Below are 14,306 nucleotides of genomic sequence, written 5' to 3' on the forward strand. Positions count from 1 at the left end.
TGGTCAGTGGCAAGTTGCACAGGAGTCAGCAGTGCCCTGGCAGCCAGGAGGGCCAAGCGTGTCTTGGGGGGCATCAGGCACAGCATCACCAGCTGGGCAAGGGAGGGGATTGTCCCCTCTGTTCTGCACTGGGGCAGCCTCACCTTGAGTGCTGGGGGCATTTTTGGGTGCCACAATAAAAAAAGACATTAAACTCTTAGAGAGTGTCCAAAGGAGGGCAACAAAGATGGTTAAGAGCCTTGAGGGGAAGCCATATGAGCAGTGGCTGGGTCACTTGGTCTGTTCAGCCTGGAGGAGAGGAGACTAAGGGGAAACCTCATTGCAGTTACAACTTCCTCATGAGAGGAAGTGGAGAAGCAGACACCGATCTCTTCTTTTTGGTGACCAGTCATGCAACTGCATCAGGTAAGGAAAAGGATATTCACCAGAGGGTGGCCAGGCACTGGCACAGGCTCCCCAGGAAAGTGGTCACAGCACCAATCCTGAGAGAGTTCAAGAAGCATTTCAGCAATACTGTCAGACACATAGAGTGATTCTTGGGGCTGTCCTGTGCCAGGCCAGGAGTTGGACTTGGTAATCCTTGTGGGTCCCTCCCAACTCAGCATATTCTGTGGTTCTATGATTCTATGAACAGATCAATTAGAAGAAGGCAGAAAAGTAGTAATTAATCAAACAGCTGGGGATTTTTTGTGAATCAGAAGAAGTAATAGTTTAGCAGATAAATTATTTAAATGCTATGTATTTTCCTCTCTATTATCTTTGTAGATAGGGTTGGAATGCATAGAAAAGGAGTGACTGACGTTTCTACCTTCCAGGCCATTTTTCTTTCCTCTGTCATCCTGGGGTTCTACTAATTCTGACTGGAGAGATGTAGACCCAGGAGATGATTCCTTTTCGATTGCTTGTAGGTGAACGCAGCACAGAGTACCTGCCTCTGAAGCCCTGTGGGTTACACCTGCTTTAGGAACCAGATTCCACATTAGGGTCAGTTGGGACCATGCCATCTTGTAAAAGATGGCTAGCATAGCAAAACTGAAGCCTCTGTTTAAATTTAGATAGGTACTGAAGGGAAAATTTCTCCTGTTCTCCTAGCTACAGTCGGTGTTGACTGAAAGAGAGTGGAAGCTCTACATGACTCATCATCTGTATTTTTTTTTTTTCTGTATTAAAGATCTGTGTCTTATAAAGCTTGTGTGCATATTTTAATTAAAGGGTCATCTCTAATCTTTTTTATTTACTCAAGGTTCATCAAATCTTTACCATTTCACTGATCCTGGGGATTTCATTAAATGGCTGTTGTCATTGAAATCACTCTTTAAAATGAGTGTTTTTAACAGGTGTTTTTTTGGCATACATGTTTTCTCCTGTTAATCAAAATGTGTTGGGCTGTGGAAATCACTTAAAACTACAGAAATGAGCAACAACAAAAAAATCTCATTTCGACCTATCTGTATTATGTATTCTTCAAGAGGAATCTTATGTGCACAATGACCATTGTCTACTACTACAAAATAAATACTTCAGAAATAGTGAAATATGGCCCAGGCATTGGATCTGTCCTAGGGATTCATAGAAAGGGACTTGATTAGTAATGAAAAATTAATTTTGAATTAAAAAAATAAGCCTAAGTAAAATCATTGGTTGCCTTACTGATATGATTTTGAAAGTGTGTGAAACATTACATTTTGTGAATTAATTAGGAGGAGGAAGGCAGGAAGAAGTACAAAAGAAGGATAATATCAATAATCTTTTTTCATTTTAGAAAATCCAGAAGAGAAGATAAAGTGGGACTGCTGAAAAAAGCCTGGCTCCAGCTTCTTGTTAGCCAGTGCTTCATTGTTGTTACAAGGCTATTAAGTTCCTCCAAAGCCTGTGCTTCTCCAGGCCAGTTCCCTCAGCTTCTCATTTTCTTTCTTCTAATAACAGAATTCATACATTGAACTAATGCTAAAATGACAAATCCTTGTTTTCTTTTGGAATTAGTTGTAGGATAGGAGTCTCTCAGCTGCTTGGAACCCACTGATTTTAGCACGTGCAGGTCTGATTCTGAGATGACTTCACAGAGGCTTAAAGAGCTAGAATGAAAACTGTTGGAAGCCTGGGTTCAGAGAATTGCAGTATTTCAGTGACAGGCAGTGATCCTCAAAAGCGCACTGCATTTGAGCTGAGGCCTTGGGAAAGGCTTCCCAAATTATGTGATGGCACTGAGATTGTTGCTGTGTAATTAAAAAGAAGTTTGTTATATTACTGGGTGGAATATGTAGAGATATAGAAAATTTAGGTTTCTGGGATATAGTAATATACATGTAACAAGATGGAGGATTTTGGGTGTAGGTTAGTTCTTCTTCTTTCTTCTTCTTCACAAGCCTGGGTGATCTGGTATTGGTTCAAAAAACCCTCAGTGCGGAAGATGAATGATTAGTTATTGGATTATAAGTAAAAATAAATTAGTTGGAATTCCATAACTGGGTAGTTTGGGCTTTAAAAGACCTTGGAAGATAGCACTCGAGGGCCATTTTCACCTTGTTAACTTAGAGGCACATACTGTGCAGCTGTACTATAGATAAGAAATAATAAACACCTGAGTCCGAAGAAAAACTTCGCATCTCCTGCATTTCAATCCAAACTCTGAGTAAAAGAACCATGAGACAGAGGCAGAGAAAGAAAGGAACAACAGAAAATTTAATAGAAAACTGAGGGCCAAATTATAACCTGTCCCTTATTTAGCAATTGCTGTGTAGCACCAATTTTCTTTCCTTCCTCATCTAGCTACATAGCCTCATTTATTCTCTGTTGGGATTACATGCTGATTCTTTAAGTTGGGTGATGGATGAAAATATTAATTGATTCAGTAGGTGATGGTAATGATAATAATAATAAATTCAACAGTAATTGACTCCAGTAGCAAGATGTAGTTGCTCTGTTGTTCCCCAGATGAGAATAGCTCATCAGGTCTCCATCCATTAACAGGAAGTTGGGGAAAGCCAAGGCAGGAGAGGAGGTCCTTGCTGTGCTGTGTTATAACTTGTATAACTTTCCTCACGACTACATGAAAAGGAAATGCTACCTTTATCTTCATTTAGAGGTAGTTCTCCCTAATAGCAGAAGATGCGGAGGTTTTCTGAGACCCAGCTGAGTCTGAGGAACTTAAAGCTGGTCCTGCTGTGAGCAGGAGGTTGAACTAGAGACCTTCAGTGGTTCTCTCCCACCTGAATTATCCTATGATTCTATGAGGTTCACTCTCCTGAATTAAAAATAGGGGGGTTTGTGCATAAGCATATTGAAGTTACCAATTTTTTAAATTGTATTTAACAATCACATTTGAGTTATGAAATGTCAAAAATTCCATTAGGGCATTGTCTCGGTGGCTTCTCCAATTCCATTGCCTACTTTTTTCCTGTGGCTTCGCAGTAGAATTTGATAATTCTATAAAATGCAGTAATACTTCCTGTTTTCTGCATAGGTGTTTTTTTTTTTTTTTTAATCTATGTTAGAATTGGCTCAGCCTTTCTCTCTTTATTGGTCATTATGTAATAATACATATGAGAAAGAGTATTTTATAATTTTATCCTCATTCAAATAATTTTCTCATTTTCTTTCAAGTTATCATCATTAGGAATGAAAAAGTGAAACCACAAGTCTTCTGTAGACACATACAATTTAATTTCTGTTGCGGGCAGTTGGTGAGCAGACAGCTTTATTCCTTGAAGAATGCTTGGTCTGTTTCTTAGATTTGATACATGTCTTTTTGGCATTATGGTTGTAATATTTTTAATGTACTAATGCTTACAGACTGAGTTTTGGGGTGATCTATTTCACACATTCATATTATTCTTCTGCTTCAAATAAAAAGTTATTGGTTATCAGTTTCTTCAGATAAATTTTTAATACAAAATTTTTTTCCGATTGAGTCTGCCTGTTTTTTCAAAGGAATTTAACATAGCCTGTGCCACTGGTATCGTCAAGAATAGGATTAAGGAGCAGGGTTTAATTTACTTAGCTGTAACAGAAGTTAGAAATAGCTGTAGCAGTTAAATTACTTGTGGAAAAATTGTTTGTTTATCTCCCAAATATTCCTCTGGTGCATTTTTGAATGATAGATCATTTAAGCTGACTTGCACATCTGAAAGGCTAACATTTTACCAATATTTGGTTACCTTATTCCATACACTTGTTAGTGTAAGAGGCAGTTTAGCTGAAAAATGAATCCTAATAAAATGCCTTTTTAGTAATTCATTTTGAAAACCATTTGACCTTAGCTACAATGAAAGTACACTGTAAAAATCATCATAGATTCCCTTCCTTGAACTTTTCATAATGCTGAAAAATGACTGAGGGAAAGAAGAAAGATCCAGTTACTGTACCCTGTTTGCACAGCTGTACTTCATTGAGTGGAGGCTTGTGTTACACACAGTTTGTGATAGGAAGTAAATGCTTTTAAAACAACTAAGGAGACAGGTCTTTAACCTCCACCTTTTCAGATGCTTTGTTCACTCATTTAGCTTCTGTCGAGGTCTTGAGAAACATTTCAAATACAAATTATTATTGAATACTGAAGCTCACCTGAATAATTCATTTCCTAGTGTGTTTATTAGGCAGAGATACATTGAGATGCGGTTGTTGTTTTGGTTTTTTTTGAGAGGCATCACTAATTCTTGATACAGTGAACACTTGTCCCTTCAGGAATAAATGCATTTAAAGAGGAAAGGATTCAAAGACTCAGTGTTAAGTGTTTTTTGATAGTTGAAATTACAGATTTATTTCAGCAATTTCAAGTATTTTTAAGGCCTTAGAGGTCACTCAAAAATGATTTTGTGATGTTAATTACCAAATTGTCAAAATTAATTAGAGTTAAAAGTTCCAGTTGCTGGCCTACAGGACTTTTACCTCCTGTTAAAAGACGATCTTGTCCCCTAAATGGTGAAGATACCTTCAGATTCATGAAGAGGATTTTTTTTTGCATTACTGTACATTGCAAGTGCATGTTAATCACCAGACCTAAACTATTTAATGTAAACTTGGCTGCAGATAATTACAGGACTTCAGACAGACATTGTAAAATGGTTCTCTGAATATGATTCTAGCATCCGCCAAAGGCGCTTCTCTGATGGCTCTGGTGAAACAAATCGGTGGCAACAGGAGTGTGCAGCTGGCAGAGAGCCAGTCAACTTTTAATTTCTGTAATCAGCTGAGGCTTTATGTATACTTCATTACTTGGAATACATGAGACCTCAAATTAAAGATTATGATAAATAGGCATTATTTGGGCTGCAATGCTTTTTCCTTTTTTCCTGTAACGAAGATAATCCTTATAGCTATATATATGATAGCCATGAATATTTCTATTTTAACATCCCACTTCAGACTTTCCAGATACAGTGCAGACAGACTACCCAGATCTGCACTTGAGTGAGAAGATGCCTTGAAATATAATCAGAATTTTGAAGTATTCTTCATTTCAGTGTGTTAGAGGTGTCATGGCTTCGGAGGACATGGCTGACGCTGGTTTTGCCCTTATTCCAGCAATTTGTTTTTTGACTGTAACAATAGAACCACTGCTCTCCTTTGGCTGGGTCAAGGGTTCCCAGCAAGCATCGGTTTGTTTTTCTGTTTGTCGCTAGTGGGCAGGCAATGGCTGTGTTTTGTGGTCTGTGGCACGAGTGGGTTGAAGATTCACGCATTCCAGAAGAATTTAAGCATAAAAGCTGACACCAGTTAGATCATTTGTTTAAATTTGGTGCATAAGATTTTTGGAAATTTTGTATCCCCTTCTAGTCTTTAAATATACCAAGTGCAAGCATGAGAGCATCCTCAGTCTTTGTCCCTCTGAATCCTTTACAGAGTTCCTACTGACTCATGTTACCAGGACTCAGATGAGGCTTTCTGACTGTTTAATTCTCATCTCACACGTGCTTCTACTCTTGCAGCAATGATTTTAGTTCCTGCTACAGCCTCGCCTTACTTCAGCATGAAATTTACACTAACTTGTGTGCACTGACAGACATGTAACCCAGCCTACCGAAACTCAGCTTTGAGCATTAGGTTTTATTATTTTATGTTAATGTAAAATAGAAAAGTGTAAATTGGGGGATTAGTTCCTTTTAACTTAAGAAAAAAGGCCTTGGGAAACAGGTGTTGCTTCTCTAGTACAAACCTCATTAGAAATTTTGTGTTTTACAGAGGTTAATATACTTTGGGCTGCACACCAGGTACACCATAGTTCAGAAGATTACAACTTATTCACAGCCTTGAGACAATCTGTACTGCAGAAATACACCTCCTGGGTAAGTTGCACAAGATTTGCGAAACAAATTATTATCAACAAGGTTCAGTAAAAGTGAAAACAGAGCGTTTATTTGCCTTCAAAGAAAACCAATTTTTTTAAAGATGTTTGACGCTGAAGGCACAGAAGATGAAACTGAAGAATCTGAGAATCACAAGTTTTAAAATATATTCACTAATGTTGTACAAAACCCATGAAAATAGCTATAAAATTTAAAGGCTAACTATATAACCCTGTGTTTATATTTTCATAACTTTTTGAGTAGAATGGAGAATTTTCATTTAGTTATTCATACATAAGTACAGAAAAAGAGCAGAGTATAATTCAACTGTTTCAGAATATGTCTGTCTAACTAAAAGGAGCAGGGAGAGAAATCATCATTAAAAATTCCTTTGGAAAATTCATATGTAGTTATTTGTCTCTGCTCAGTCAGGTCATGTCAGTACTGTAGTAGGTAAGGGCAGTATGTAACCTAGTGTTATATCAGATAAAAGTAATTTGAAATGTTGAGCTGTGTACATATTCAGTATTTATATACAGATTTTAAAAAGTGTATTTCCAAATGCATTCATAAATGTAACATAATATTTAGGGCTTAGTTCGGTACCCAGGGTAACTGCTGATGTCCTCAAGTGAGCCCTCATGTTCTCTTTTGACTTTTTTCACTCGGATTATAGTTTTTCTGGTTGTGTGTTATTCAAAAAGAAAAACTTCAAAATCTAATTTTCAGAATTAGAGTTCAAAAGGAATATTAAATGTATTTACATATATAAATACATACATATATAATTATATATATTCTCCAACGAGATATAATATGGGTGGTGAAGGAAACCCACAGTCCTCTGGCAATCTCTACATCCAGCCTGTGAGCGAATGACTCAAAGTCAAGAGGGTATGCTCACGCATGCAAATCCAGTGTAACTCCATTAACTTCGGTAAAGTGGATTTATGTAACTGAACATGGACTTAGCCTCTAGTTGATAACTGTTTAAAGCACATGGCATTAAATTAGTTAAAGTGCTAGGTTCCAGAGAAATTTTCTTCTGAAAGTCACGAAGCAGTACTATTTCTTAGATATTTTTCTTAATGTCTTCTATATAAATTCTTGTTTATGTATTAAGAAAGTAATCATCTGATGTTAGCAGGATTGCCTAGAATTTAAATTACTGTAATGAGCAATAGCGGAAGGGATGTCTGTGACAACTCTGCTTCCTCTGTAAATACTGCTATGTTAAAGATTTAACCTTTGCCCGTTTACCCATGGGGACCATATGTGCAAATGCTTAACAAAAACAATAATTCAAAAAAGACAAAAAGCCTGTGTGTACATATGGGTGTGTGCATGAACACTTTGTCTGCTGGCATAATTTTAGGATGATACCTCAGAGAGCATAAAATATTCAAAAGACCAAGATGTCTGGCCACCTTGGATTCCAAAGACCATCCTCAGGACCACACTGGTATCACTTGGCAAATAATATATGTGTATTTAAAATTCATTTGCTTTGTGCAAAGGGAAATGAATCTAGGAATACATTGTACTTTTGTGTGCCAGGTTTTTTTCACCAAATATTTGGTCTTAGCCAAAACATATCGTTAGTGTAAATACTGTTTTGCCTCCTCCCTGAACCTTTCAGACATACGCCAGTTTTCTTTCTGCAATGCCTTACTATGCATGATCACAATTCTTGCTAATTCTTACAGAACTGCTATTTTTTTGGACTCAGACTTGTCCAGAACCATGGGTGGATCTGCCTTGAAGCTGAAATTCAGTGAAATCCTTAGTTAATCTATGAGAGTGATCTGATGTTGTGGAATGTGTACTGTACTGTTGAATGCAGTTTGACATCCAAGTTTGTGGAGACTGTGAAAAACTTGTGGTGGATGGCGTGGGATTATGGGACTGTTCTGCTGCCAGCTCTGTTGTGTTCTAAGTTAAACATTGTAAGATAAATAAATCAGCATGTTAATCTATGATTGAAAAGATATGAAATGAAAGAGAATAGAAAAACATGCTTGACAATCAGTGGTGTGAGATGTACTCCTGATTTTGGAACCAAATGTATAGTGCTTCATGTTGTTTGCATACACAGCTTTTCCGTTTCTCCACTGGGGGGGCCATAGAGAAGCAAATCTGCTGTGAAGGCTAAGAGATAGTGTTGAGGCCCATTTGGTGGGAAAAAGATGTCAAAGAAAAAAGTATATTACTTTTTAAGAAGAAAACAGCAAGCTAATGCAAGATAATGCTATATAAATGAATATAAAAGTGATGAAACAGTCCAAGGGCAGTTGTGAGAGATTTGCACATACACTTTCAAAAGCTATGATTTAATGCTTTGAGTATCATTCTCAGCTTTCCTCTAAGGGTAAGATTTAATTGCAATTATTAGATCCATAATAATTTGATAGCTTTAGACTGTACATTTAGATAAAGGGTTGAACTATGCCTTGTTATGAAAGCAGTGGAAGTGTCTATATATAAGTCTGGAAAGGGAATAGGTAACACAGTTTTCAGCACAGTCAGCCGCTTCTTGTCTACTGAGGAGCCTGCCAGGTCTGGGATCTGTAAAAAATGTGTTGGCTTTTTTGGTTGGTTTTTTTTTGTTTTGTTTTGTTTTTTTATCCTTGCCTTTAACTTCTGCAGAGTCCTCACACGAGTTCATGCCCACACAAACTTGCTGTCGGCAGCTGTCCTGCAGCCCCCCACGTCCCGCAGACCCTCCGCAGCCACATCGGCAGGTGGCCCCAGAGACCCAGCACGGAAACTCAGTGCTCCTGCAAAAGCTCAGGAGTTTCAATGCGCTCCCTTTGTGTAGTGGAAGCGTTTATCAGCTTTTACTTAAAAATGGGAGGGAGAAAGGTAGAAATGCCCACATGTGAGAGTGGGTATTTCCAAAGGGGCAATGCCTTTGGCGTGAGGGCAAACAGCTGTAGTGCTGCAGCCCCAGATGCAAATGCCTCTCCTGCCCCTCTCTGGGTGCTTTTCCCATCAGTTTTGTGGCACTTTCTCAATCTCTGCTGCTGAGTCCACACTTGAGAAAAGATCTGGCAGCCTGATAAAAGTTTTCCTGCAGTTTTGACCAGAAATTCCATTCTGGAGCCAGCAAAGCTTCTCCTCTACAAATTTGTGAAAGCTGGTACATTGCCATGAAATCTTTTGGTTTGGTGAATTGGCATTACCAGTGAAAAACTATTTAATGATTTTTTTTTCCTGAGATTGATCTTCTTGTTTCAGTGGAGCCACAAATAGGAAAAGTCAGATCATGGTATGGGAGAAGTTTTCATTTCTCCCTATGAGTTCCACTTCTGTAAATGATCTTTAAAATCCTTTCTGTGTGAAATAAAGCTTACATTGCAAGAAAATACGAGGCAGTTAGCAAAGCATTCTCCTTTGACAATCTCAAATTGACCTGTAGATTTATATAAAATTTCCTTCATCCCGCCACTTAGCAGGGAAATCCTAGTACTCTTGTGAAAAGTAAGTTAGGAAATAAATATGAAGATGATCCTTCTTTCCCCTTTGAGTCATCTGTAAATACCACCAAATTGCCTCTGATACTTTTACGGAAAAAGCATATAATTTTTTAACCCTGCTTTCAATCCTGTAACCACTTCCATGAATAATCTGAAAACCATCTGGTTTGGTTTTTTTGTTTTATTTTGTTTTAATCAATTTCCTCTCCATTCCTTTTTTAAAAAAATCCTGCTGTTATCATGCCATTAGACAGAAACTCAGTACCCTTCTACTAACTTTTAATTCCTTTACTTCTTGGAAAGCAACTTCTGAGACAGAAACAGAAACACTCCACATGTAATTTGTGGGGCAGCTGTGATCCATGAAGCCTTAGAGTGTAGATTTTGAAATCCCAGCTGTCCCAGTCCTGCCAGGTGATACTGCAACGGCTTCAGGGTTTTGTCCTAGTGTTTCAGACATTGTCTGGTGTTGAAGCCAGCAGATGAAGCTGATATTGCAGGGTCCTAGTCCTTCATTGGTTTGTCACAGTGAGGTATGTCTGTGGTGACTTTCTTGAGAGTATTAGTCACATCACTGGGGTGGAGGTGCAGTTGTTTCACAGCCCGTGTGGCTTCTAAGCTATTGGGCAGGTCTTTAGACTAAAACTGAGAGAATACCAGTTTTAAATGCTATGTTCAGACCCTCACTAGAGAATTCCTGGTCCAGGAGGCTTGTCATGGTTATCAGACTGCTTTCTTGGATGTTCAAAGATTTGATTTTTGTGAAAAGGACAATAGTAATTTGGAAATGGATTTTGCTAATTTTCCTGTTCTTCACAGGGAGCTGTTGCCTGCCACACAGATATTCCCTGAGTGCTAAAGAGATTTAAACTTTTGAAGACACCTCTGCTAATGTTTGGTTTAGGAAAAATCTCTGCATTTCAGAGAAGTATTAACTTTTCAATGCAGGTGATATAACAAAATCGCAGGTAAAAGGGAAAAGAAAAAGATAAGCCATTTTCTGAAGAAAGCAGACTGACTGTTAACATATGAAGTTCTTGGAAGTTTTATTCTATTGCTCAGACAGTTGAGCAATTAACTGTGAAATTCCTAGGACTTTATTCTGTATCTAAGATTCTAGGGTTTCCCAAGCAAGCAGTTTTCTGGTACTGTTTTCACGCTAGCATGTTTTTAGGACTCAGCAATATATTGGGACTTTATGGGAGATGCCATGAGAAAGTTAGGGTGAGAATTACAATTAACTTGGAAAGCCAAGTAAGCTGTCTTACCCTCATGGTACTTACATAGGGAGTTTGGATGGAAAAGCTATAGTGTTATAAATTCACACCTTGCTTAATCTGTGATCATTCTTCCCTGTATGTGAGCCCTTCCTGTCAAGGATATGTTGCTGTCTGCTCCATATAGTACACAGCATAAGCATCTAATATCAAAATTTATGAATTCTTTTCTTGAATTTTGGACTTGCTCAGTTTGGCTTTTGGAAAATCACTTTTGGATCAATTTATATCTCATTTGCTGTAACACATCTAGTCGTAACATAATAATCACTATCTATGTATGCTATGTAATGTCTACATTATGGATGTGTTAGAAAAAGCAAGGATATTGTGCAGTGCTTTGAGCTCCTGATAGTACATCATTATCTCATCATGAGTTTAGAATTATATATCTAATATATGTTTTCTTTCTCGTTTTTCAGATGTTCAACTTGCCCATGGCTCTTTTCATTCCCCCTTCGGTGTTTGCTGTTCATTTACAGTTTAATCTACTTTACCAGTTTTGGATACATACAGAGGTAAACTAGGTTTTTAAGCCATACCTAAACAGTTAGCCTGGAGCATTGTCCTGGAAATCCACTAGCAGCTGATTTATTGTGTAAGAAAAATCTTCGTCTGACTTCTTTAAGGAGAAACATCTGTTCATTTTTATTCCTTTTTCTGAATATATATGGCTAAGTTTATAAGAAGCAATGAGGCCAGTTGGTCCCAATTAGATTTGGAAAAAAAAAAGTAACTGTAAGGAATCAATTTTTTTTATATTTTAATACTATATTTTCCTGTCTTGCAGCTTATTAAACATTTTTGGCAGATACTGAAACTGATTTCATTTCTAAGACAAATATTTTAGGGAAAATACCCAAAAGCTGGTGCTTCTTAAAGATCATTTAGAGTTGCCACTGAAGTCAGATATTATTTCTTTCTTAGTGCAAATAATTCTCAGATGAAAAATGCTCTCTGATTATCCCATGGCTATTTGTTTCTGACCACACTACTTTATTTCTGTTTTGTGAGTGCATATACCACATCTAATTAAAATACATATACACTTACAAGGACACTGTAATTAGTAAGATGTTTCCGACAGTTCCCAGGAAGTTCAATGGCCTTTGTCTCCTTACTTACATTACAATAGAGGTATTAAAAGGTATTTAAGGTTATGAGTCAGTAGCAAATTTCTCAAGAGCCCCAAGTGGGCAGCAAGCAAATTATTTCCATGACACTTACTCCATTAATTATACAACCAAGAAAGAAGCCTTTCCTCTCTAGTTCCATGATGAAATATATAGAACAGATCTTTGGGAAAGTAATTTTTCTTTCTTGATCTACTATTTAAGATCATAATAGTCTATAAATTGAAGAGTTTCCTTTTACCTTTCTGTGTGTTTCCTGAAAACCCTAAAACTAATCCTAACCCTAACACCCTAACAATAACCCTAGCACTAACCTTTATCCCTAAACGTAAAGAATACTGCGAACCCTAAGCATAAACCTAACCGTAAGAGTAAAGTAACCATAACACAAAAACCCTAACCATAACCAAACCCTAACCCAAAGCCTAACCCTAATCCTGACCCTAACCCTAACCCTAAACCTAACCCTAACACGCAAACACACTAATCCCAACCCTAAACATAACGCAAACCATAACCCGATCCCAAAACCCTGACCCCAAACCCAACTGTAATACTAACCCTAACCATAAACACTAAACCTAACACTAACCCTAACCCTGACCCTAAACCTAGCCCTAACCCTACCCCAAAACCTAACCCTAACCCTAAACCAACCATAGACCTAACCATAAAACTAACCCTAACCCTAACAAAACCATAGACCTAACCCAAAACCTACCCCTAAAACCGAAACCTAAATCCTAACTTTAACCACCATCCTAACCAAACGCTAAGTCTAAAACTCATGCTAACCCTAACCCTACCCCTAAAACCTAGCACTAACCGTAAACCCTAACCCAAACCTTAACCTTAACACTAACCGTAACCCTAAACCTGAACCCTAACCCTTAACCCTAACCGAAACCCTAACCCACACCCTAGCCTTAACTCTAACCCTAACCTAAACCCTAACCCAACCCTATCCCTAACCCTAACCGTAACCACTAACCCTAAGCCTAACCCCATAACCCTAACCCCAATCCTAACTCCTAACCCAACCCTTTACTCTAAGCCTAACCCAGAGCAAACTTTGAGGACATTTCATTTCTGTTGGACATGTTTCTCAAATCATTAACACACGTCTGATGCTCTGCAAGCCCACGTGAACAGGGAAGGCTTAAATAGAATGTCACACACAGCACTGGAAGTCAAGCAATACACATTTAAGATTTTTAAAATATTTTGAACAAATTCAAGCACTCTTTGAAACCATACCAAATGAACACTGGGAATCATATGGTAGCAAATTTTCTTTCACCGTGCTCTAGGCTCCACAAACTAGTTTTAGTGTGTTTTGCCACTAAACAAATGATAGTATGCCTCATCTATGTCTTCTCTGGGGTTTGAAGCCATCTCTGCCTTGGCTGAGAGGTTTCTAACATTCTGCTGCGTAGCAGTAACTCAATGAGTCTCAGCACTGGTGCCACAGTGCGCATGTAAAGTTTCTAAAGGGAATTTCAGAGGCCTGTGAATTGCCTACATCCCTCTAAAGTGCTAAATCCTTCATAGGGCTTAAAAGGAATTTCCATTGCATGTGTGCAATGTGCCAAGTTTAGACACTAGTCTAAACAAGAATGAATTTAAGTCTCAATGAAAAGATAAGCCAAATTTTTGTCTCAGTTTGAGACAAATTAGGAGGGAATGTCCTGAGATGAACATGTCCTCTAATGGAAGGCAGGTTTTGGCAGCCCCACCCCCACAGGTTTGAAAGTAATTTCTTGGAGGAAAGTGAAAAAACCATGTTTATTTAGATAATAAACCTTCAAGTGGTGGGAAAAGATGGTGGATTTTTTAGAGCCCTGCTCCGCTTCTCCCGAGGTGCTCTGGAGCCGGGGTGCAGCGCCCTAGGGTGTCCCCTCCGGGCCATGGTGTGGGGACTGTTCTGATATTTCGGACCAGAGCAAAGCTGAACAGTTCCAGAAGAAGAAGAGGAAGAGGCCACAGTCCTGGGAAAAATTTCTTGCCTCCTCTAACAGGCCAGCAGAGGGAGCTGGCTGTGGGGGAGGAGCTGCCAAAACCTGCCTTCTGTTAGAGAACATGTTCATCTCGGGACGTTTCCTCCTAATTTGTCTCAAACCAAGACAATTCCTTACT

At 38.3% G+C, this 14,306-nt stretch overlaps 1 protein-coding gene across 8 annotated transcripts in view; it reads left to right on the forward strand.

The window, feature by feature from the left end:
• Positions 1-14,306, forward strand: part of AGMO (alkylglycerol monooxygenase) — a 240,112-nt gene that overhangs the window by 72,680 nt on the left and 153,126 nt on the right. For all 8 annotated transcript variants that reach the window (XR_004240586.1, XM_032110694.1, XM_032110671.1 and 5 more), the window contains exons 4-5: positions 6,181-6,284; positions 11,460-11,555. Coding sequence is in view for 7 of the 8 variants with exons in the window: in XM_032110694.1 (XP_031966585.1) it covers positions 6,181-6,284; positions 11,460-11,555 (200 nt within the window). In the remaining variant the exon portion in view is untranslated. The remainder of the gene's footprint in view (positions 1-6,180; positions 6,285-11,459; positions 11,556-14,306) is intronic.

The sequence above is a fragment of the Corvus moneduloides genome, chromosome 1 (genome assembly GCF_009650955.1).
Source record: "Corvus moneduloides isolate bCorMon1 chromosome 1, bCorMon1.pri, whole genome shotgun sequence".
In the NCBI taxonomy this organism is placed as follows: Eukaryota; Metazoa; Chordata; class Aves; order Passeriformes; family Corvidae; genus Corvus; species Corvus moneduloides.